At 40.9% G+C, this 24,670-nt stretch overlaps 1 protein-coding gene across 1 annotated transcript; it reads right to left on the reverse strand.

Moving 5' to 3' along the window:
• Nucleotides 1–235: 235 nt before the first annotated feature.
• Nucleotides 236–23,626, reverse strand: BRD7 (bromodomain containing 7). Its single transcript, XM_042438377.1, has 17 exons — nt 23,501–23,626; nt 19,347–19,555; nt 18,342–18,471; nt 17,064–17,121; nt 15,414–15,558; nt 13,276–13,386; nt 12,007–12,188; nt 10,504–10,627; nt 10,201–10,276; nt 8,614–8,721; nt 7,305–7,437; nt 6,278–6,389; nt 5,339–5,401; nt 2,861–2,972; nt 2,627–2,770; nt 1,887–2,030; nt 236–443 (listed from the first exon to the last, which is right to left on the reverse strand). Exons 1-17 carry the CDS (start codon nt 23,547–23,549, stop codon nt 379–381), a joined length of 1,965 nt encoding a protein of 654 aa, XP_042294311.1. The 5' UTR covers nt 23,550–23,626; the 3' UTR covers nt 236–378.
• Nucleotides 23,627–24,670: the final 1,044 nt, after the last annotated feature.

Genomic DNA, 24,670 nt, shown 5'->3' on the forward strand with positions numbered 1-24,670 from the left:
TCTAGTGGAACTTTAAAAAATTAACAACTTTTATTTGATGCATATTTTAATGGATTGTAGTTCACAAAAGCTTATCCCAAATAAAGTTTACTAGTCTCTCCGCTTAAGACCATTTCACTCCAGCATGTAAACAGTGCTGTGGAAGACTAGCACAGCCCTGCCTTTACTGCCTCACACAAGCAATTCACTGCTCAAAGATCTCTGTGTTGTATTATTACATTAAAACAACACTAAGTCTCATTTTAAAGATTTTATTAAGAATTGAAAAATTCTACAGACACTCCTAACATGTTAAATATACAAAAAATGCCCAAGCATGCATTAATTGGGGCAAAAATAAATCAAAACAAAAACCCACCCTTAAAACGATGAGTAGCATTATGTAGCAACTGGTTCACATTCATTCTCAATGAGAATGGTAGCTTTTGGAGATTCTGCCACATCTGAGGGGGAAAAAAGTTTTTAAAATGCATTATTTCATTTGTTATAGCTAAGAAAATGTGTAAATATATGAGAATGTCATAAATTCACAATGCAAACATTTATTAGTATATTCACAAGTAAGCCAGGCTTAGTTAAATGAGAGTTACACTCAGATAAATGGCTATGGGGCATTAGCAAGAGGAAGTGTTGTGTACTGGTTTGAGCATTGGACTATGATTCTGGAGACCAGAGTTTGAATCCCAACATGGATATGAAAATCCCTTGGGTGATCTTGGGCAAGTCACATTCTCTCAGCCTCAGAGGAAGGCAAAGGCAACCCCTCTCTGAACAAATCTCCATGATAGATTTGCCTTAAGTTCTGACCCTAAGTCAGAAATAACTTGAAGGTGTACACAACAATCCTAGTAGCAAGTTATGATAACATAAATCCTTAAATACTTTAAATACTTTATTACGGCCAATTGGCCAGCACGATAACATAAATCCAATGCAATGCTGTTGTAACCTACTTTTTTGGCTGTTGCTGACAATGAAGTGACTAAACCACTTTCTTTTAAGCAAGCTTTCTGCAAGAACCTTTCAAGGCCTTTTGTAGTGTGTCCAGCTCCAGGAAAATAGGTGGACATGTCTCGGCTGATCCCCTTGCCCTTCAATGGGTGCATCCACACAGCAAAAATAATAATTTCCATGGCTCAGTGCTCTCGAATTTTGTGTTTTGTGATACATTTAGCCTTCCTTTGATGGTGCCACAACAAACTACAGTTTGGCACAGGACTGAGCCAAAACAGTTAAAGTGGGGTCAAACTGGATTATTTCTGCAGTGTGGATTCAACTCAATGACACAGTAATGGCTATGTTTGCAAGGTGTGTGTGTATTGCTTACAAGGTGAGTTTTTAGGAGGTAGCATATATAGGGGCCAGACATACAGCTTTCAATGCAGGATCTCAGCAAGAATTGCAGCCTTTGTTGAGAATCCTGTTGGGGCAACAGCCTAGTGTAAAATCTTTACATATGTAGTTGTGCTTTCTCACAGGCTGCCTAAGTGCTACCCCTGGTGCAGCCCAATCACTCTGCAAGCACACACATGATCCTCTCACTTTTGACTTGACAAGTAGGGAGCTAACTGACTGTTGTACAATTAAGTGTACACAACTGCATAGATGCTAAATGCTGCGTAACCTACATTAAATCTCCTAGTTTCACAACTGGAAAAATACATCAGAATGAATGAGCAGTCCTCCTTTGAGGAACAGCAAACACATGGAGGCACTAAACTCAGAATCTGAAATTGTTTTATTATTATAATGAGCAATTACCATGTTTAAGTTTCATCTGTTAAAGTAGATTTAGATGCCAGGCTATGAGAATAATTCCTAGTAGCAAGCTGTTCATCTGGACAAACAAACAAGGGCACCTACTGAAATTCAGTGAGCTTACTCACCTTCTGTTAAGTCAACAAAGCTGTCTGTGTTGTCTGATGAAGGGATGGAAATCCCCATTGCTTTACGGATTCCGTATGTGCTCACAATATCACCTGGAGCCACTTGTTGCGCAAGCTCTTTTAGATTACTGGTCACTCTCTCAGCTGAAAAGGTTGCAATAATACACTGAAGTAATTCTATAACTTTGCTTATTTGAACTCTGTGTAAATTGCCCATGCAGTATGAACATATGGATATAATACAAGACAATCCAACCATATTCAGAGGGTATGGTTACCCCAGTTCCTCTGCTCACTTATTGAAGACGCCACCATCACCTGTGTCCATCACCAGCGGAGGGTAATGGCATAGGAAGAAATCCAGCTGAAACCCACTTGCTTTTTCTTCCTCATCCCCTTATTCATTTTGCTTTAATTGTTAGGGTCAATGACCAGCAACAGTTTGTCATATCTTCTCAGTCAAAATGCTTTAAATAAATACACACATCCAACTTTTCAAAGGACTATAGTCATATTACAAAGCACTGATTTTTTTAAAAAACCATTGCTAGCATAGTTCTTAAGAAGAGATGAACATACAGAATTGCTTTGCTGTCCCCCCCTCCCCAAACTTTAAAAGATTTACAGCACAGTCTCTATATATCTGCTCAGAAGCAAGGTGCATGGAGATTAATGTAGTTTACTCCATGGTAAGCAGATAGAGGAATGCAGTCTTTGTGTACCATGGGAACCATACTTACCCAAATGCATCTCCTTATAAGATGGGCCCAAGAGACAAATCATATTAGGAGGCGGTTTTGTACTCAGACGTTCATTCTGAGCATCCTGAAGGTCCCTAAGCAATTTTGTGGTTTCATCAAGTTTTCGTTGGAAGATTTCAGCTTCTGTTAAATAAAATAAAGTTGCAGGAAGATGTTAGCTTGGATGGAGCATACTAAAAACTGTCCAAATTAACAGCTGAACTGTTAACTCACCTTCCGAGTCAAACTCCTCCACAGGCATCCCAAAATTGGTTACTGCTCTCAGGGCTGTAAGCCTCTCTTTACTGAGAGAGGAGTCAAACTTGGCAGGATCAGCTTCCACAATCTGTAGATGGCAGCAAATGCATGCTCTCAAAAATGAGCAAGAGTAATATGTATAAAATAACAAAATCAAGCAGGGAATTGCTGGCAACTCTTTTCTTTCTGATTAAGGGAAATACAAATATTATAGATATCTTAAAGCACTGTAGTCGATATAGGGTGAGCAAAATAATGCTCTGGAAATGCATCTGGCCATCAAGCCTGTTTCTGCAGCTCCCAACAACTCTTCCAGGATCACAATTTTTCAGGTAAAAAAGAGTAAACTGCCTCCTGGAAGCCTCCAGGATTGGCAATTCACCTTTCAAACAGATTACTGTTACACAGTCTGTAGAGTGTAATATTTTTTAAAAGGTGGTTTTCAAAAGAAGTTGACTTCTGTTTTACCATCCCTACCCCCTTTTAATGTCTTTGACAGTCCATGTGCCCTGGAGAGTCCCAGGGACAGAAAAATGATTCCTGGACCTACTAGAATTGCCAAACCCTGCTTTTGAGAGAGTCCTATTTTGGAAGAAAGGCAGTATATATGTTAAATAAATAACTGTCATCTTTTGGCCTTTGAGGGAGAGAGTAGGCTGGCCCAGTACCATCAGGGGCTAGCCTGAAGAAGGAGGCTCCTCCCTCCCCAACTGTCATCTTTCGGCCTCTGAGGGAGAGAGAAGGCTGGCCCAGTACCATCAGGGGCTGGCCTGAAGACAGAGGCTCCTCCCTCCCTAACTGTCATCTTTTGGCCTCTGAGGGAGAGAGTAGGCTGGCCCAGTACCATCAGGGGCTAGCCTGAAGAAGGAGGCTCCTCCCTCCCCAACTGTCATCTTTTGGCCTCTGAGGGAGAGAGTAGGCTGGCCCAGTACCATCAGGGGCTAGCCTGAAGAAGGAGGCTCCTCCCTCCCTGTCATCTTTCGGCCTCTGAGGGAGAGAGTAGACTGGCCCAGTTCCATCAGGGGCTAGCCTGAAGAAGAAGAGCCCTCCCTCCGGTCCATCTGCCTTGGTCCAGGCCTCAGAGGGAGAGAATAATGCTGGACCTGATTCCCTCCCCCCCTCACCATTCCCTTCTCCTTTTGTGTCGTGTCTTTTAGATTGTAAGCCTGTGGGCAGGGAACTGTCTGTTATCCCCTCTATTGTAAACCGCTCGGATTCCCAGTGATTGGGCGGTATATAAATAAAACCTATTATTATTATTATTATTAAAATATATATTTAGAGTGTAGATATCTAAAACTAAGCAAATATCCCCATATTACGTAAACTGATCTAATGTTTGGACTATGACCCTTAGCACATGCTGACAACAACAAGGGAGAGCTTAAAGACCATACTCCAGAATCCCACCCCACTCCTTGTGCTATGAATTGGAATGCTCAGGAGTCTCCTGCTTCCTATTTCTCACAGGAGTGATTGTGCCCATATCCTGCAAGACAGTATGATCTTTGAGACTATGAAGTCTTCACTTACTAAACAGTCGTTTAGTTCATTTTACAATACAAACTGTTGACATGTTTGCGCTCAGAAATGCTTGTCAATGCAAGTAAAATCTGAATATGGCCCAATAACTGGTCCATCTTACAGAAGTTCATCCCTGCTCCCCTTGTTTTTACTAAAGCAAGTTTTTCTCTCTGAACAAATGCAACATTTATTTATCTATTATTTATTTAGAGCGTTTATACCCTGCGCTTCTGCCAGAGCAGCTTAAGAATTGTTGAACTGGTGATTCCCTGCCCTCAGGCCTACAACATTCATGTAAAGATGAACACCAGCACTAACACCATAACATTCAGAACAACTGACTGGTATATTGTTGAAGAAGACAACTTGTTTTTATTACAAACTGATTTTTTTTCTGCCCCACAATGGGAAGGTTAAAAGAGCTACCTGTTAATTTCTAATGCTGTATAACAAGAAGGTAACTGTTCCTTTTATATGTATGTAAGATTTGGTACATATGGCCTATTGAAACACATCATTGGCGGGTTATAAACCACCAGAAAGTACGCACTCTGCGCATACTAAGGTTAGGAAGGGGCGGTGCTTCCGCACCCCCCCGAAACCTAGTATGCACGGAGCGTGCACAAAATGGCGGCGGCCATTCCACACGGCCACTGCCATGATTACATCACAACCGCGCTGCCTCCACACGAGGTGGCGCAGTTGTGATGTATTGAGGCCGCGCCGCGGCGCATAGTGCGCCTTTTCTCTGGCCCCGGAAGGAGCGCGAGTCCAGGAGCCCCGCGGTGTGGCAGCTGCAGCTCCCGGATGCTGCAAGCAGCGGCGGCAGGAGAGCACCGCTACCTGGCAGTATGTAACCCACCATTGTTACAGTTTGGCTTCTAACCCTTGCACTGTCTAAAAATTCAATACATTTTACATGTATATTACCTCTACGTCCTTGGACGTATCAGCCCTTGCACGTGGGCTTTCAGTTTCTTCTGCTGGCTGTAACTGGAAAATGAATGAAAAAGATTATGATATATCAAAATAAAAAAATTATTTGATCCTTCATATAATTCAAGAAAGTCAATATTAAGGTCTTAGGTTGCTCAAATCTTCCCTGTCAGTGTGGGCTTTCCATAGTGCCTAAATGGTGCAGAAAAATATAACAATTTTGCGGTTTCCCATATCACCTCAAGTAAAAATCCAGCTTCACTCAGTCCTCAGTGGGATTTGAGTAGCATGTGAACTAGATTGCAGCCTCAGTTTATATGAAAAATACAGAATATCCAGTGAGTTAATTAATCCTCACTGCAGGGAATAAATCTCTCAGTGAAAGCTTCACCTGGAGTTCCAGCAGAAACCAGCCAAGGGTTTATTTTAAATATAAAATGTACATAATTTTTCATATTTCTGAAGTTTTTCCCTAAAGTGACAGGCTAAGATACTATAACATCCTGGGAGGGTATAGTTTCTGCCAGAGTATTTAAGGGAGATGGCGAAGGCTGCTCCCTCTGTCTCTCTGTAAAGAGAAGGTAAGGTTTCTTCCTACTCTAGAGAAAATGGTGCTTATTATTGGCTTCTTCAATAGTTAAAGTAGCTAGAACCAATTAAAGTCAATTAACTATAGAAAGTTTCTGTGTAAAAGGTGCAAAATATCACTTTTAAGTGTGGTCCTACTTTCCCCAATATATACCTTATGATAGTTCAAAAACATTAATCCCTTGATGGTTTTTCATATCCTACTGTGCATTATATAATCATTTACTGCAAAAAAGCAAGGCTATTATGATTGTATGCCCAAGGCTGTGCAGTGACCTCCTGGGGGAACACATGGGTTTTCAGATGCCTAACAAAACAGTAATGAACAAAGGAAAATAGTCTCACCATCTCTAATTCTCTGAGTGAACGTGAATGCCCTCCTTGAGTCAAGACATCCAGCAAGCTGTCAGCCATTACATATGGGTACTCCTGAGACTTTGCCAAAAACTCATTAATGCTAAAGATCAAAGGAACAAAATTACATGCCAACTGATTTACAATAAACCATCTAATGGCTAGCAAGGGGGGGGGGGAGAGAAGGGAGACAACAGGCTTGCTTTTCACAGGTTATTTGGCTGCTTTTGGCCCTCCAGGCAACCAGGTGGTGACTCAGACCTCAGGAAAATAACATTGGATTTGGTCAGCTGATTAAACTGTGTCATCAACTCTTAACCCAGTACTTTAGTGCCAGGAGCATTCAGCTTTATTCTTTGTATCTGCTTTTCATTTATGTTTTATGCCAGTCTTTCCAAACCTGTGTTCCTTTCAGAGGACTACAGATCCCATTCATTGCTCACCACTGACCATGATGGCTGAGGCTGTAGTCCAAATCAACTGGAGGGAATCAGGCTGGAGAAGGCTGCTCTATATTAAATTAGGGCACTCCCAGTTCATCTGTGTCCTACATAACCATCTTTGTTCCATCTTCCTCTTACATGTCATCAGAGGAAGGTGATGGGTAAAAAATGGGATGAGGTCTGTAAGAAAGAAGTATTGAGTAGGGCATCCAAGGCTACTTTTAGAATTCTTGTCAAAAACAAAACAAAACAAACAAAAATCCACAATGTACCCTGGATAAACTTAGCTAATATTTAACAAGTCTAAACACATACAGACTAGTTTAAATCTTTGGATTTCATGTTGTTTCAATACGATATTAAAGTCTGCACTTGGGTGAAATCTTATCACTGCAACCATTCTCAATAGCCATTAATTTAAAAATACATAGAAAAACCCAAGTGTTTTCTCCTTTAATATTGCTATGCTAGTAACAGGAAAGTACTGTTTTCCAAAATGTGAATGTAGCTTCCACTTTAGGTGAGCAATCAGTCTCTAAACCAAAGGCAGTCTTGTTCATTTGTTCAATACTTACTTAAAACCTCCTTGATTAGAATCTTCTCTGTAAGTGGAGTAGATCAAATCTGAATCATCCTTGCTGATATTTGCAAATGTGGAATCATATGCTGGTGCATAAGAGCTAAAGGGGCCATAGTTCAAGTACATCACTAATGAAAAAGAGGAAGACAGGGATAAACATCCTTAAACGAACTGGGTTATCCAATCTGCATGAGTACTGACACTGAAAGCTTTTAGAAACAGATTTTTTATTCATAGACCTTTACTACTCATTGGAAGAAGAAGTACTGCCTTTTTATTTAGACCTCCAATTGCTTTGAAGCTCTTCTGCTTTTCTGGGCAGAGTAAAGAAGACCCTTTCTATCTCTTAGAAGCCAGTTCTACTGATGCCAGAAAATGGCTCTTCTTCCAATTGCATTTGTCCTCGTGGAAGACAGAAAATACATTCTGGGTCTTGTTTAATAAATAAGATACTGGTTTCACAATTACAGTATTCTGTCAGTTGAGAGGGTGGAACTTTGGGTTTGGTGACAGTGACAAGGGTGTGCTTAGCATTGCTACTGTTCTGTTTCACTCTCCATCTGACTTGATTTGTGCAAATTTTGCACAGTGCAAACGCATTGCTTGTGACCCTCCACTGGAACAGAATCACTTGCACCTGATTCTATCCACTTTTGCTTTGAACATTTCACATTTCTCAGTTGTTAATTTCATAGCATACCAGAGCTAAATTCAACAGCTATTGAGTAATTAATAGTGATGTTTCTACTAATAGTTTTTCAACTCAGATTTAACCAGAACACATGGCCCAAGCTGAAGGAAACGTTGCTTCTGCTAATCCAAATTAGTTAAACAGGAGCATGGTTGCATGCAATGTCCCAGCATTTAAATAAAAACATTTCTCTGCCATTGTGTAGATTTCTTAAAAGCCTCAAGTTAGTTGTTTCAATTCTTATATGAATTAGGCTATGTGAAGATCTATCATTCATGAAATGTATCTCTTGTTTCAGGTGTCAGTATCAGCTAAGAGAGAATGCTGTGGATATATTTAACTCCGATAAAAGTAAACCAGTCAGCATAGTCATTTAAGCACTTCACTACAACTGTTACATATGTTAAAAAAACAAATAAAAATCCAATATATATTTGGCTAACAGACCATTCATTTTAATACCTGTCAGCTCATGAAATGTTATCCTTTCAGCAATATTTGTTTCTGCTTTGTTGTTGTTGTTTGCCTGCAAGTCAATTCTGACTTATGGCGACCCATTTCTTTCCTCTAAGAAATGAAGATTTTTTAAGCAGAGGGTAGCAGCAGATTTTACCTGGAGTTACTTTGTTCCTTTTGTCCTCTTTGAAACCTTGTAATGTATTCACACCCGACTGAAGTCTTCCAGCTGTCACGCCAAGCTTCACAGAATTATGACCAAGATCTATATTTCAAGAAAGACATAGGAACAAGAAAAAGTTACATAACTGAAAATTAAAAAAACAAAAAACAAAACCTCATTGTATTGGTATCAACATATATAAAATCTTGGGATAGCTGCAAGATTTTTTCTCAAATCTTTGTGAGAATAAATCCTGACAAATATTTTCTTAAAAACCAACTAGTCTCTGATTGAACAAAATGCCATTAAAACACACTAAGAATTTCCCCCCAGGAATCAGCAACCATAAAACAAAGATGTTTATCTATATACATTTTCCCTGATTTAAATGCTGTTATATATTCCAAGACTTCACACAACCATGAAGTTAAACTGTTTGTATGGCTAATAGTTCAGTCACTAGGGTTTTTTAATCTGTTCAGTGCCATAATATTTGAACTTCTCTTAAAAATATTGGCCCAAAGCACAAAGGCTGGATCTTCAGGAGAAATAGCTGCATCCGCAAGCCATACTGAGGACCCCGCCAAACTTTCTTTGTCTTATTCAAGTAAATGGACAACTAGATTGTAAATCAGTTCATATGGTTTTTTGTGGGTTTTTCGGGCTATGTAGCCATGTTCCAGAAAAGTTTCTTCCTGACGTTTCGCCAGCATCTGTGGTTGGCATCTTCAGAGAACTGTGAAGATGCCAGACACAGATGCTCTCTGAAGATGTGTTTTTAAGCTGCACACAGCCCACACCCAACATTACACCCCGACCCCACCCAATTCCCCCACTGATAGATTTTTTCACTTAAAAAGAGCTGTGTTCCAGGAAGCCCCAAGAAAGCAGAGTTTTCCATTACAGTGAGGCACAGGTCACCCCCTGGGCCTTCCTGTCAGAAGATTTTTTGGCAACCAGAAGTGGCCTTTTAGCCTCTTTTGGCTTCAGCCTTGGATGCGCACAATCCACAGTTAATTGGTGTGGGTGGAATTTAGACCTGGACCCCTGGAACTTGACGAACACCACCCCTCTTAATCCTACCAGAAAATCATTTATCCTAGATCTTCTTGTTCTATCAGGATGGGGAACAGTGGCCATCCAGATGACATTGAACTGCAACTTTTATCAGTCCTTTCTAGTACAGTCAATGACAACGAATGCTGGACAATGCAGCTATCTGGAGGGCTTCACTTTACTGATCTTTGCTATATAGGAACAAGTCTTCCATGTTTCAGCAAGACAGTAATAAAAAACTAGCATAGAATGTTCCAAGATTTTGGGTCACTATTCCCTTAAGCTACTCCAATCAAAGACACTGTTTTGCACTTGAGTGGGCTAATTTTTCAATCAGAAACACATTAAGTTCAAACACAGATTGGAAACAAACGTATGGACCATGGGAATTGTAAGGAAAACTCATGATGAGCGTGGTACAGTCCCCAGAGGCTTTTTCAGTATCTCTGCTAAGTGCAGAAAATCCACTGGTAATATACACCACTAACAGAAAAGATGGTTAAAATTAGTCATTCCAAGCCTTACCCCCTGTGTTATTTTCTGCTGGATTAAGAAGTCCCAGGGTGGTTGTGCCATCAGGTTTTCTTCGTTCAAACTCACACTGAAATAAAAGATTAAGCCATTAAAACGTGTCTCTTGTGCCCAGTCTGAAAAGCTAGTACGACAGAGAGCCATACATAATTTAGCAGGCTCTTTTGCTCATCACTTCAATTAATGGTTATTATGAGACTTGATTTAGATTTTTAATGATATTAAGCCATCACTACCAAGGGGACTCAAATGTGTTCAACTTGAAGGTTTCTCAGTCATACATATCCTTCTATTTACCTGACCATTAGCAGGCCGTCTTGTTAATTTTCCTCCTGATTCTTTAATGATACGTTCAATTAGTTCTTGTTCCTTCTCTAAATTATTAGTTCTTATTTTTTCTTCAAGAAGATCTTTTTCTTTCCTAAAAAATTAAAATAAAATATTAAAACAGATAAAAAACTATATGCATTACAATGCCCAGCCTAGTATATAAGGCTGGCAAATAAAACCAAGTTTCACTAAATCAAAAATGTGCTGTCCTTTAATATGTGCAGTTCAATAACATGTTCTCCTTAGTTTAAAAGAGGAATAATATACATTTGATAGTGAAGTGAAAATCATCTGTCAGCAATCTACCTCTTTCAATGTGCATGCCATCATCTTCTATCTGCAAATTTAGCCAGAGAGAGACACATTAGACCAAAGGTCTGTCTAGTTCAACACTGTATACTCAGTGGCCTTTCAAATGCTTTATGGAAGCCCACCAGTAGGAAACAAGTGCAATTGCATCCTCTATGGGAGCATTCCTCAGACTATTCTGTGTGGTGGACTGGTAATTAATTTTTTACCAGTATGCCAGGGACTGGCGTCATATTGTGCCCATTGGAAACAATTGTTTTATTCTGTCCTGAAAGCTCACCAGTGACTGGCAGACAATGGCTCAGGGACTGGCACTGGTTCAGAGACTACCACTTTGAACAGCACTACTTTATGGCACTTAATATTATGTCTACTATTATGTTAGCTGCTTGCAGTACTAGCAAAAAATGCCACTAATTCCAGAAACCATAGAGTTTAAAGCTATTTTAACACAAGAACACTGCCAGATGAGACCATTGGTCTATCTAGTTCAGCTTCCTGCTGGCTTAAGTGCCCTACTATACATCCAGGCTTTATCCAATACACTTGCTACATCTGCTATGGCAAGAACAGTGCTATGCTAAGCCTGGCAAACAGACAGCCTTCTTTCCAACTCTGAAGCTACAAATGCACACCAAGCATCCAGGAGATGTACAGCAATCCTTGACATGTCCCCACTTCCAAAGTTGGGACTACACAGTAAAGATACACAAAACAAACTGACAAAATAATCAACTCATTGGACATTCCTCTTCAGAGAAAAAAAGAATGATAGAGTAAAGCAATGAATATCGCTTCCTGAAAGCACCACATGAACGTTTGGGAAGTGCCAACCAACACTGCATACTCCCACTGCCTCTACACCTGATTTTTTTCATTTGGTAGGAGGTCTGGCAACTTCAATTTTTGGCTTAGTCTTACATCGTTGAACCCTGTATATGCTTCTAGAAATCTCTCCAGCAAGGACTTTTGTTGCTCCCAGTAAATGTTTCTGTATATGCAGGTTTAATGTAACCATTATGAATAGTAGTTGTTGATACATTCTCCCACACAAATTCATTGAATCACTTCTTACAGCTATCTAGGTAAACTGCTACCAGTGATTACCTGCTTCTGCTTCACAGAAATGAAAGAAATACTTAGCCCTTGCAGAGTAATCACTTTTTGTGTTCTTTGATGGGAGTTTTAAAGGCTCGGAGATCCGTCTCCATTGAGCCTGTTTCTTTTCCAAGACGATCATCATCTTCTCCAGCAGACTGCAGACCTGATTTATCTTTCTGCTTCCGAGTTTTTTGAAGGTCTGCCATGAAGTCAATACTTTGTTTCAAGCTCTGAATTCTTTCCTAAGGAAACAAAACAGTAATTCCAATTTTTTTCACTTGCGTTTTCCCCCTACAATTGAAAAGCTGCCTAATCAGAGTGGACATTTGTGAATCAAATGCCTTATTTTTAGGTAACAAGAACAGTTTGGAAATGTTACCTTCTGGACTACAATTCCCAGAATTCTCCACCCAACATGGCCAGTCACTACAGTCTACTTTGGAGCTTAGGAGCTGTACAGATGGATGGCATCTAGTGGCTGGATTGGTGCCACAGCAACCACCTCCGGAGAGCACAAAAAGGAGCTGCAAAAAGTGGCTTCTTTTTATGCCCTCTAAAGGGCATCATAGCCACGGCGGCACAGCTTTCTGATGCCCTTTCGGCGCTGCATCGTCTAGATGCAGCACCAGAGCTGCACCATGATACCACATGGCATCTAGAAGGGCGCGCAGTGTCATGACACAATGAGAGTGGAGTCATGGTGTCCAGTGTGCAGAGGCTGAGCCGTGGCTCCACCTACAGGTTGGCACAAAGTGCCAGTCTGTATAGCCCCTTAGTTTCCCAAAACAACTCCTCCAAACTCTTCCAGAGAGAAAGAGAGAAGGAAAGGGAGGGAGAGACAGACAGATGGAGTAAGTGTATAAGAATTGCATGGAGAGTTTCTGGAAGAAGAGTAGAGAGAGCATCAACAAGGCTGCCTTAAACCCTTGTGCCAATTTGCAAGAGTTACATTCTTCGCTTCAAAGCAACAGTTAAATTTTGTACTTGCAAAGTATCATGAAACCAATGTTAAGGCAGAATTGTAAGGAAATCCATTCAGATGCGAGTAAACTTAGTTCAGCTGGATGTACTATTTAGTTTATGACTGAAGCCTTTCTTTTATGATCAAGGAGGTAAAGAATTCATACTTCTTGCATACTATCCAATTACTTATAAAATTATCCTGGATCAGGACAGTATCTTAACATTGACAAAAATCAAAAAGGAAGACATCAAAGAAAGCCCCCCCCTTTTCAATATTAAAGACAAAAAGTATGACCTGACAGTAAAATTCCACACACTCTCCAAGCCACAACTCCTCTAAAGCATTTTACTCTTTACTATAATTACCTGGCTGAGTATTTTCATTCCTGAATGCAAAAGTTTTTTTGCAGCCTTATAATAAATGGTCTCTGGTTTGTTATACACCATAGCATTAGTACACATCAGTCTGAAGTTGTCCTGTATCCAGAAAAAAAAAAAAAGACATATGATCGGTGACTTCATGGAATGTTTGCTTAGATATTTTTTTCCTTTCACATGAACAAGATCTAGAAATTTTAATTGTGTTGAAGCAGCTAGCATTTAGAAAAAGAAGTGCCATTTATTTTTCTCCTTCACCAGAATAAAAGAAGCACTGCAGTGTTTCAGAACCATTAGTCTTGAAAATGTTCATCTCCAGTTTCTTACTCAGTTCTTCTCTAGTTTCTAAACAGAAACGTCACGGCATTTTTAAGAGCTCAAAAGCAGAGTTTTGAGTGAGTGTGGGTGTGTGGAGAGAATGCACAGAACGTTTCAAAACCCTCACCTTCCACCTCTAACTACAATCTGTCTTACTATGGTAGATGTAACAGAAGGACAGGCGAAGAGAAAGCATAATGGAGAAAGAAGCACCATGCCTTTACTTTCTGAGCTGCCTCTAAGCTGTTCAGAGTGACAGGCCAAACCTCCGTGTGGGATTTAGTACCCTTTTCCTTAGGCATTACCTTGCAAAGCACTAGGCCAGCAGCTGACATGTTTTAGAGATGACAGATTTGATCTGAGGCCAAAGATGTTGATGACAGACATCTGACTTCTTACACTTTGGTATTAATGCCCCGATAAAGGGAATACTCATCACAGACAGTTCTCCCAGGAGATCACAGGGTTGTTTTTGTCAGGTTGGAAACAGTAATAAAGGAAGCATACAGGTCTTATGTTTTTCTTTAAAACATACAAACAGAAAGCTCTGGGGTGGGGTGGGGTTGAGACTGGAATGTAATAAGTAGTGGTAAAAGACAGCAAAGAGACAAGCTGAATTTTGTTCACTTCTACGCTTGGTTAAAAACAAAGCAAAACCAAGAACATACACAATATTTGTTGCAACAATGCACTATAGTCAGCCCCTCCGTATCCATGGATTCAACCCATCCACAGCCTGAAAATATTTTTTAAAATACTGTACACCTGTATATAAATTCGCAAAAGCAAACCTTGATTTTGCCATTTTATATAAGACACAACATTTAACAACATCATTGTATTTATTGGGACTTGAGCATCTTTGGAATTTTTATCCACAGACGCTCCTGGAACCAAACCCCAACAGATACCAGGGGCCCACTGTATTTTATTCTAGAAGTAAACAAGTGCAAGAAAGCTAGTGTGGTGTAGTAGTTTGAGCCCTGAACTGTGAGTCTGGAGACCAGGGTTCAAATCCCTGCTAAGTCATGGAAACCCACTGAGTGACCTTGGGGAAGTCACACTCTCTCAGACTCAGAGGAAGGCAAAGTCAACCCCTCCTCTGAACAAATTTTGCCAAGATAACCCCAGGACAGGTTCACCTCAGTGTTGCCCTAAGTCAGAAATGACTTGAAGGCACACAGCAACAATGTAATGGAAATGGAAGAGATGCAGACATTTTATATCCCACTAAATGCTAAGGTTTTACCCTAAATTCTATTCTCAAACAAAAAAAACCTAAACATCATTACATGTTTTTTGTGATTTGCATTGCATTTTTGTATGTCTATGTGGCAGCTACATAAACCCACTAACACACTGGTGAAGAGTCACTAAATTATTACCATTATCTGTTACCCTGGCAAACTAATAACCAGATTGTCTTTTCTTTCCTTATGAACATGCTTTTCCAAATCTATAGTTTTTTCAGAACGTCAAGTACTATTAAAATATGTTTTGGCTGTTCATTCTTCCCCCACTTGGCACACATGTATGTGTGCACATGCACATTTTCTTTTGAACACCTTACAAGTTAACATTAAAAAGTGTCTACTGAAGACACTCAAAGGCTTTCTTTAAAGAAACTGAATGGAAAACTCATAAAGCCAGATGTGCCCATTTTTGATTCTGTGTGTTCATAAACTATGAAAGTTCAGGCGCAAGATGAATAAAATATATTTTTTTAAAAATGTACAATGCAATTGCTAGTACCAGCAAGTGTCAGTGTTTAATCCCCTCTCTGCAGTTGAAATATAAATTAAAAGCACCTTTAGTTCTTCTATGGACTGGTAGCCATTGTTCTTGATCTTCTCTTTCATGGTACTAAAATCCATTGGGCGTTTAATGATCATGGAGTAGCCGGGAGCAATAAAGTCAGTCACAGGAAATGAAAAGAAAGCATTTGGATCCTTTCTGTTAAGAAATGAAAAGAAGAGTCCTTTATGTTTCATTTCTATAACAAAGAACAGACAGAGTTTAGTATTAAATAGGAGAGAAGACTCCAACTTAAAAGGAACCAGAAAACTGAGCTGAAACAAGAGATAGTTTTTGCCCTAATCCAATCTTGCATTTCTTTAAAGTTGAAGAGGTACTGCCTGGAAGCATCCCTCCCCCCTCCGCTCCAAGCCCCAGCTTTTGCTAGGATGTTATTGTTAAAATGTGTTTGATAGTTATAAATCAAACCACAGCTATCACATTTTTCTGCTTCCCCTTCAAACTCAAAGGCACATTATAATATCAATGGCAAGGAAGCTCATTGTATGAGGCCACTGAATGGTTGCAAAATAGTATTTTCACCTTCAAATGAGGGACCTCTTATAAAACTGATAGCATCTCCCAAACCACAAAGAGTGTTAATATATATATTATGTAGAGCAAGGACCTTCAAACACCAGTAGCCCAAGTCACACCAAGGACAAGCTAAAACAAAATGGCAGACATCAATTCATCCAGTCCATCCAGGCCAAATGATTATGTAAGATTATATTTTAAGTATGGATATGCACAGGAAAAGGTATCCAAGTCTATACAAACCGTTTCTACCAAACCATGTTGTACTGACAGACTGGGAATACTGGCAATGACTTCTGACTAAGTGCTTAAACAACAATTAGGCTTGTCAAAATGAATGTCTGTTTCAACCAGTGCCTTCTGTCCTCTTCCACACTCATCCTGACATACACTTTTCAATTACACAACTTCTTCAAAGAATAATCTTTTGCTGTAATTATCGCAAAGCTTTGTATATCCTCTAGTCAGTTAGATGAATAATTATTTAGAAGGCTTCAACAGTTCACTTTAGAATAGTTCTGACAAATGCCTCCAATTAGGAAATTTAATCCCTCCAAAACAAGATAATACTAGACCACAAAAAGCTACATTCACTTGAGATCCCATAAAATCTATACAGTGGGCCCTTGGTACTTGCTGCTGTTTGGTTCCAGGACCCACTGTGGATACCAAAATCCATGGATTCTCAAGTCCCATTAAATTCAGTGGCACAGTGAAATGGTGTCTCTTATATAGAATAGCAAAATCAAGATTTGCTTTTAGAATTTATATTATTTTTGAGTATTTTTAAGCCATGGATGGTTGAATATATGGATAAAAAAATCTGTGGATACAGAGGGCTGACTGTAAAACATTCCATGACTACTCCAGTGTAGTTTGTTTATGAAACACAGCCTCATTATCAGTAGCTTTCTAATTTTAAAAAGTGATTATCAAATGAAGGTAATACAGGGACCACCTATAATCATCAACTTAAGCACATAGCTGTATGCATTAGCTTGGCAGAGCAAACTAGCACAATGCACTTATAAAGAAAGATCCAACCGAGAAAGATGGCAATTTATGTTATTCTAGTATTGAATGTTTAGAATTTCCTACTAGCAGTACCACAAAAGCTCAGAACATACCTCTGCAGTTGTCTGACAAGCTGGTTCAAGGCTTCTTGAAGTGGTGTTTGTTCCACTTCTAAGACAAAAAGACGGCATTAGAAATAAATGAAGCAACAAAAAGGACCAAAGAAATCAAACATTCAAGAGCTCCTGAATCACACAACAGTGCTGCAGTTCCACATAGTTGTTCAACAAGCACATAGTCTTCAACAAGAACATGATGTTGATCTTAAAATTTGGCCCGTTACACACGGGCCTTAAAGTACGGACTGGGTCCGTAATAGGGTTAGGAAGGGGTGTCCCTTCCGGACACCTCTAACCCTAGTATGGAAACAGTCCATACAAAATGGCGGTGCCCTATGTAGATGGCGCCGCCATTACGGCGTCATGAGCGCGCCGCCTCTATACGGGGCAGCGTGGACGTGATGTCGTCACGCCGCGCCAGGGCGCATAGTGCGCCCTTTCCCCAGCTGCAAAAGGAGCTCCGAAATGGAGCTCCTTTTGCCATTTGTGTCACTGGGTGCAGCCTTTACATGGCTGCCGTGGGGTGTCCTTGGGGCTTGAAGCCCCAAGGACACCCCTTTCCAGGCCGCGGGGAAGCGGCCTTTTGCTGCTTCCCCGCGGCCTGAAAAGCGGCGGATTGGGGCCTTGGAGGCTGCTGTTCTGGCAGCTGAGGCCCCGATACACCGGGGAAAGGGGCGGGTGCAGGCCGCCCGAAACGGGCGGTTACGTTTCCAACTGTGGAAGACAGTTTCTTAAGATGCCTGGTCCTCTTATTTGGTCCAAAGTTTGGGATCATACAAAGTAGCAAGAACTCCCTCCTTTCCTTTGGGAGGAGGAAGTCCCTCCACCCAACAGTCATGTCTGTTCCTCAGCAAGAAGGTTCAGAGCTTTTGCTCTAATCTGCTCCAGAATTTATGTTTTCCTCTTCTTTGACTGAGCTAGAGAAGGTAGCAAGTGAGCTCACATACTGAACCCCAGTCACAGCTGCTCTGCATGGAAGCTCTACATGCAGTGATCTCTGAAACTGAATCCCCAGACGTTACTGAACTCCCAGAATCCCTTACCAATGGCCACGTTGGCTGGAGCTTCTGGGAACAGCGGTCTAACATTATGGTATACTTAATGTCTGGAATCCTGTTGGTGACTTCCCCCTCAAATTTATTTTCAGGATCTATACACCATCCATATACCCCAACAACAATGCCCTCAATCCACTAACATCATAAATTTTAAAAAGAAAGCAAAACAAAGCATATAACACATTTAAAAACAAAACAAGACTTTTTTTTTTACCTTCTTGTTTTGCTAAACTGCTTGCCAGTGGTTTTTCCAGTGACATTTCCAGTCTTACAGGAGTCTGAGATTTCAGGTCTCTTTCTCCTTCACTTTCACCGCGGTCCCTATCCCGTTTCTTTTTATCCTCCTAAGGACATAAACAATAAGCAATGTTGTTCTGCAAAATGTCCATAGAAATGGTTGCATGTTTCTGGCTGTCACTTTCTTACTGAAGTGGCATTTAATTATGAGAATGTTAAGCATCTATGCAGAATATTCGGGAACTATTTTTTATGTGTTGTCTCCACCTACTGGAAGATGCACTAATCCTGGACATTATTCATGATATTTAACAAAAGGTTTGGATCCACAGCAACATAAGAGGCCGTTTTATACCAGGTCAAAACTATTTCTCCATCTAATCTGGCTTATAGCTGGCCTTACAGATGCTGGAAGTTGGAAAGGACTACAAGGTTCAGCTAGTCTAACCCCCTGCCAGGCACGAATACACAGCAAAAGCAACTAAAGTCCTGAAAGATGCCCATTTAACCTCTGTTTAAAGAGCTCCAAAGTTCGAGAGCCCACCACTCTCTGATGCAATCTATAAAGAGTTGTCAAACAGCTGATAGGAAGAGTTCCTCCTAATGTTTAGGTAGAATCTCTTTTCTTGTAATTTGAACCCATTGGTTCATGTTCTAATCCCTGGAGCAGCAGAAAACAAGCTTGCTCCATCTTCTACATAAGTAAATGACCATGCTGTTTTCCTCAGCCCCTGCTGGGATCCTCTGCAAGCAAAGGAGGTATTCTAGTTCTGAGCTTTGTGCTAGATTGACCTGATTGGATTCCTGGAGCTTATTATTTTTGCAAGCTTCCTCTGCCTGATTTTTGCCAATTCCTCACTCAGCCTCCTGTATTACATCTTGGGTCTTTTCTTGACAATCAAGGATCATCCTGATGGTCATTGTATACAAGAAAGTAATGTTACATTTAAAAGCAAATTGAGTAACTGTCATGAAAATATACCTTTCCTTTTCTCTTCCTTTTTTCCTTTTCTTCTCCAGGGGCTTGCTTTTCTGCTTTTTTCCTCTTTTTCCTCTTTTTGTCTTTGTGTTTCTCATGTTCGCTTTTATCGTCGTATAGGGACGGATCATGTATTGTGGTCTGAGTGGAAAGTTCTGCAACTTCATTTCCTCCCACTTTTAAGACAAGCTTTAAGGGTTTTTCTACATATTCTTGGGGGAAAAAATACATGAAACCTAATTCAGCTTTAGAAGTAACATGGAAGAACTATGCTCTGGGCGCTATTGGAATGATAAGAGTTGCAGTCCAACAATGTCTGGAAGGTCAATTGTCCCCTGTGCCATTTTAAATGTTATTAACATTAAATTACATAGATATATAACAGATGGGTCCAAAACACAATGCAGAAATAATCCAGTTTGAAACCACTTTAACTGCCCTGGCTCAATGCTAGGGAATTATGGGAACTGTAGTTTTGTGAGACATTCAACCTTCTCTCTGTCAGAAAGCTACAGTTCCCAGGATTCCCTGGCACTTAGCCAAGGCAGTTAAAGAGGTCTCAAACTGGATTATTTCTTCAGTGTGTTCTGGACCATAATGAAAACACAAGACAAAGTCAGAAGATAGCTCAGATTTTAATGGAGTCAGTTGATGACTAGAAAGAAGTATTTCTCTTTCCTTATAACTCATGATATTAAAATCTATAACAGACTTTAAGATCATTATGTATTTATGACTGCCTCTAGCACTGGCCCCATACAGACAGGCCAAAATAAAGCTGCTTCGAATCACTTTGGAGGTAGGCTGTTTAAATGATGTATGCGTACTAAGAGTCCGGAGGTTGTGCCAAAGCTGTGCTCCAGTCCTTAGGACTAAATCATGGCTTTGGTGCGGCTTCTGGACTCTTAGTACACATGCATCATTTAAACAGCATACCTCCAAAGTTACCCAAAGCAGCTTTATTTTGGCCTGTCTGTATGGGGCCACTGTCTCCCTACACTTAAAGATAAAAGAGTAATGGGGCACATCCCTGTCCCAAAGAGCTTAAAAACCCAAAGGTTTATTGAGGCATGTTTCTGTGCTGAATTCACCTGACATAAGAAGAAGACACTGGCAAAACCACCTCGGAGTACTCCTTACCTAAATGTTTGATATCCCTCCTTTTGGTGGAAAGGGCAGTATAAATAAATAAATAAATAAATAATGATGATTGAGGCAAGGCACCCAAATTTGTTTTAAACTGCTCCAGACTTGTAGGGCTGGCATTTCACCCTTTTCAAGAGGCCAGCAAAATGGCAGTCCAAGAAGTCTCCAGAGGGCATTTGCCTTTACTGCCCTCTGAGGCTGAGAGAGTGTGACTTGTCCAAGATCACCCAGCGGGTTTCCAAAGTCTGAGTGGAGATTTGAACCCTGGTCTCCAGAATTCGTATTTAGTCCAGTGCTCAGACCACTACATGATGCTGGCTCTCTACACTCGGCATGGGTTTTAAGGGGGGAAAACGCCTTGAGGGTCTAGATACAGCCTCAGTTTGCATGTTTATTGTATAAACAAAAGTTCATATTAGGCTGCTCAGTCGCCTCTGCCCTCAACGGCCCCAAGTTCTCTGAGAACGAGAAAGGATATTAAGGCCGAGCAATAAAACTCTGATTTGGACCCAAATTATTATTAATGGATTAATTTAAAATACCTTTTTTTGCTTTGGGTGCAAACAGATGAGTCCAGGATCAGATCAAACCTGAATTCTTGCTACAACTCAAAATGTCTAAGCTGAGGCTGTTGTATTTTGGACACATCATGAGATGACATGCTTCAACAGAAAAGGTGCCAATGGAGTGGAAGGCAGCAGGAGAAAAGACTGCATTACATGCACAGCCCTGTTTGCAAGGGCTGGTGATGCTGACTGGGAGGTCTTCCATTCACAGGTTGCATGAGTCAAAACTAACTTGACAGCAAATAACAACAAGAACAAAATAATTTGGATCCCCATTGGAAACTATGGCTCCATACAGACAGGCCAAAATAATGCTGCTTTGGGTCACTTTGGAGGTTTGCTGTTTAAATGTTGCATGCGTCCTAAGAGTCCGGAAACCATGCCAAAGTCACGATTTAGTCCTAAGGACTGGAGCAAAGCTTTGGCGCAGCTTCCGGACTCTTAGGACGCATGCAACATTTAAACAGCATACCTCCAAAGTGGCCCGAAGTAGCTTTATTTTGGCTTGTCTGTATGGGGCCTATAAAGACCACAGAAAAACCTCAGCTTCGTCTCTATCCAGTGTGCAATTTTGCTGGAAATCAGAAGCAAGTTCCCCAAGTATCTTTTCTACTGTCAGGTCTGAAATCCCAAAGCTATGGAACAGGAGAGATACTATTTGTGACAGACCCTCATACCCTCCAATATTAATTATCATCCCACTTTTTAATCTGCTTTTAAAAATGTCCCAGTTTCTCTATCCTCTTCTCAATCCCCCCTTTTCTTCGACAGCTGCAAACTTGGATTCAAAGTACAAATGCAGTTTGTACTCAGTCAAGTCATAAAACGCAGCCATGGCAGTCAAAAGCAGAAGCTTAGCTCTGTCTACTGTATATAACATATACTCAGGTCAATGTAAGTACTGTAGTTTAAGATTTAAAAAGGAACCATCCCTTGATGAAAGGCAAGAAATCTGTAATCTGGAAGTACTGACCTGCCTCTGTTATCTCATCCATCCAGCCTTTACGGTGAGCACAAACAGTTATTTGGCACCATTTTCCTTTGCTTTATCCCAGTGGCCCTTCTTTAACTGTCTTCTTTAAGGGATTTTGGACTTCAGTTCCCAGATTCCCAGACTATTGGCCAACATGGCTGAGGGTTCTGGGAGCTGAAGTCCAAAATCTCTTTAAAGGGCACAGTTTGGGGACCACTGGATCAGGCCTGCACTACATACGGTTTGGGGGCCAAAGGATTTTGGGTGCCTCAGGAGGATGTGAAATGTCTTCAAGAGTGCTCTGCTGCCAAGTTTTCTCCAGGAGAGAAGGTCAGGCAGTGGAGGAATCCTAGAGTTGGAAGAGACCCCAAGGGCCATCCAGTCCAACCCCATTCTGCCATGCAGGAACTCTCAATCAAAGCATACCACAAATGGCCATCCAACCTCTGTTTAAAGACCTCCAATGAGGGAGACTCCACTAAACTCCATTGAAGAAGTGTATTTCACTGTCAAACATCCCTTACTGTCAGGAAGTTCCTCCTAATGTTGAGCTGAAATCTCTTTTCCTTTAGCTTGCATCCATTGCTCCAAGTCCTGTTCTCTGGAGCAGCAGGAAACAAGCTTGCTTCTTCCTCAGTATGACGTCCCTTTGAATATTTATCAGGGCTATCATTATCACCTCTTAACCTTCTCTTCTCCAGGCTAAACATCCTCAGCTTCCTAAGTCGTTCCTCATAAGGCATGGTTTCCAGACCTTTCACCATTTTAGTTGCCCTCCTTTGGACACATGGCTCCAGTTTCTCAACATCCTTTTTGAATTGTGGTGCCCAGAACTGGACGCAATATTCCAGGTGGGGCCTGACCAAAGCAGAATACATTGGCACTATTACTTCCCTTGATCTAGACACTATACTTCTATTGATCCAGCATAGAATCGCATTGGCCTTGTTAGCTGCCGCATGGCACTGTTGGAGGAGGGTGGACACACACTTGCTCCTCGAGGCTCCTCTGCTGGAGAAGAGAAAGTTAAGAGGTGATACGATTTATGTTTAAATACTTGAAGGGATGCCACACTGAGGATGCAGTGAGCTTGTTTTCTGCTGCTCCAGGGAACAGGGAGCAATGGATGCAAGCTGCAGGGAAAGAGATTCCACCTCGACATTAGGAAGAAGTAAGGGCTGTTTGACAGTGGATTCCTCAGTGGAGTGGAGTCTCCTTCCTTGGAGGATGGCCATCTGTCAATGGGGAGGCTTTGATTGGGAGTTCCTGCATGGCAGGATAGGCTTGGACTGGATCAGGACCCTTATTGAGGTCTCTTCCAACTCCAGGATCCCAGGTCTGGCTCCTCCATCTTCGTTCTCCAGGAGGAGCCCCAGTATCCCCTGAGGGCCCCTCCCCGAGAGAGAACCCCAAGAGCCCCCAGAGGCACCCCAAATTTCCTCCTCCTCCTCCTCCAGAAGGGAGGGGCCTACCTTCATACGGGTACTTCTCCCCTTTATGCTTCTTGTGCTTCTTCCCCATCGCTCTCCCGGTCCAGACCCAGCAGCAAAAGCAGCCCCCTCCGCCTCCCAAGTCTCGCGAGAGCCAAGGCTCGAGAAGAGAAGAGACGCAAAGAAAGAGAGAGAGCAGGGGACACAGAGCTTACCTTCTTCAAAGGTTAGAGTCACCCAGCGCACTGGCGGAGGAGGGAGCTTCCGGGTCTCGCTTTAGATAAAAGAACATTTACAGTATTTACAGCACACACACACACACAGACATATATACACATTTATATATAAATATATGTGTTTGTGTATATGTGTGTGTGTGTATATATATATATATATATATGGTCTCACTTCAGATGAAAGAACACACATTTATATATATTTACATACACACACATATAAAAATATTTATATATACATTTGTGTGTGTGTGTATATATATATATATATATATGGTTTCACTTCAGATGAATGAATGTTTATATTTACAAACAGACACATTTATATATATTTAGCTATGCACACAAACATATATGTATATATAAACACACACACACGCATAATATGGTTCTTCAGATGAAAGAACATATATATATATATATATATACACACACACATACAGACAGACAGATATGTGTATATATATATATATATATACACATACACATATGGTCTTACTTCAGATACAAAAACATAGATAGATAGATAGATAGATAGATGTGATATACATATATATGGTTTCACTTCAGATAGAACACACACACACACAAACATATATGTATGTGTGTGTATTTGTATTCCTAGTGTCTGCTTTATGTCCATTTATAATCTGGCACAGGGACTGGCCTGTTTGCCCAATGCAGAGTGCTGACACAGTATGGCATATAGATCCCACTGGAGGAATGGGGATACACAGAAACCGGTGGCAGAACATTCCATTCTCCCTGGGCCTTCCATCTCAGACCTCAGAACAGCGGTCCGTGAGCAAAAGAACTACAAAGGTAGACTGGAAAGAGAACGGGCAGAAGTGGAATTCATCCACAAACTACACTCCTTCAGCAATGGGTTGAACAAAGACAATGGTTTCCGGACACACAACAACACACAACACTATCTGACCCCATCCTCATAGGACTGCCCTACATTCATCCCTTC

Source organism: Sceloporus undulatus, chromosome 8, assembly GCF_019175285.1.
Source record: "Sceloporus undulatus isolate JIND9_A2432 ecotype Alabama chromosome 8, SceUnd_v1.1, whole genome shotgun sequence".
Lineage (NCBI taxonomy): Eukaryota > Metazoa > Chordata > Lepidosauria > Squamata > Phrynosomatidae > Sceloporus > Sceloporus undulatus.

What these genes read in the sequence shown, in the direction of transcription:
- BRD7 (XM_042438377.1), bottom strand. Translation starts at nt 23,549, where the DNA reads ATGGGGAAGAAGCACAAGAAGCATAAAGGGGAGAAGTACCCGTATGAA. An exon ending in GGAGAAGTACCCGTATGAAG is followed by an intron (nt 19,556 to 23,500) that starts GTAGGCCCCTCC and finishes TTTTCCCCCAAG; the next exon opens with AATATGTAGAAAAACCCTTA. An exon ending in AGTCCATAGAAGAACTAAAG is followed by an intron (nt 13,387 to 15,413) that starts GTGCTTTTAATT and finishes TTCTGGATACAG; the next exon opens with GACAACTTCAGACTGATGTG.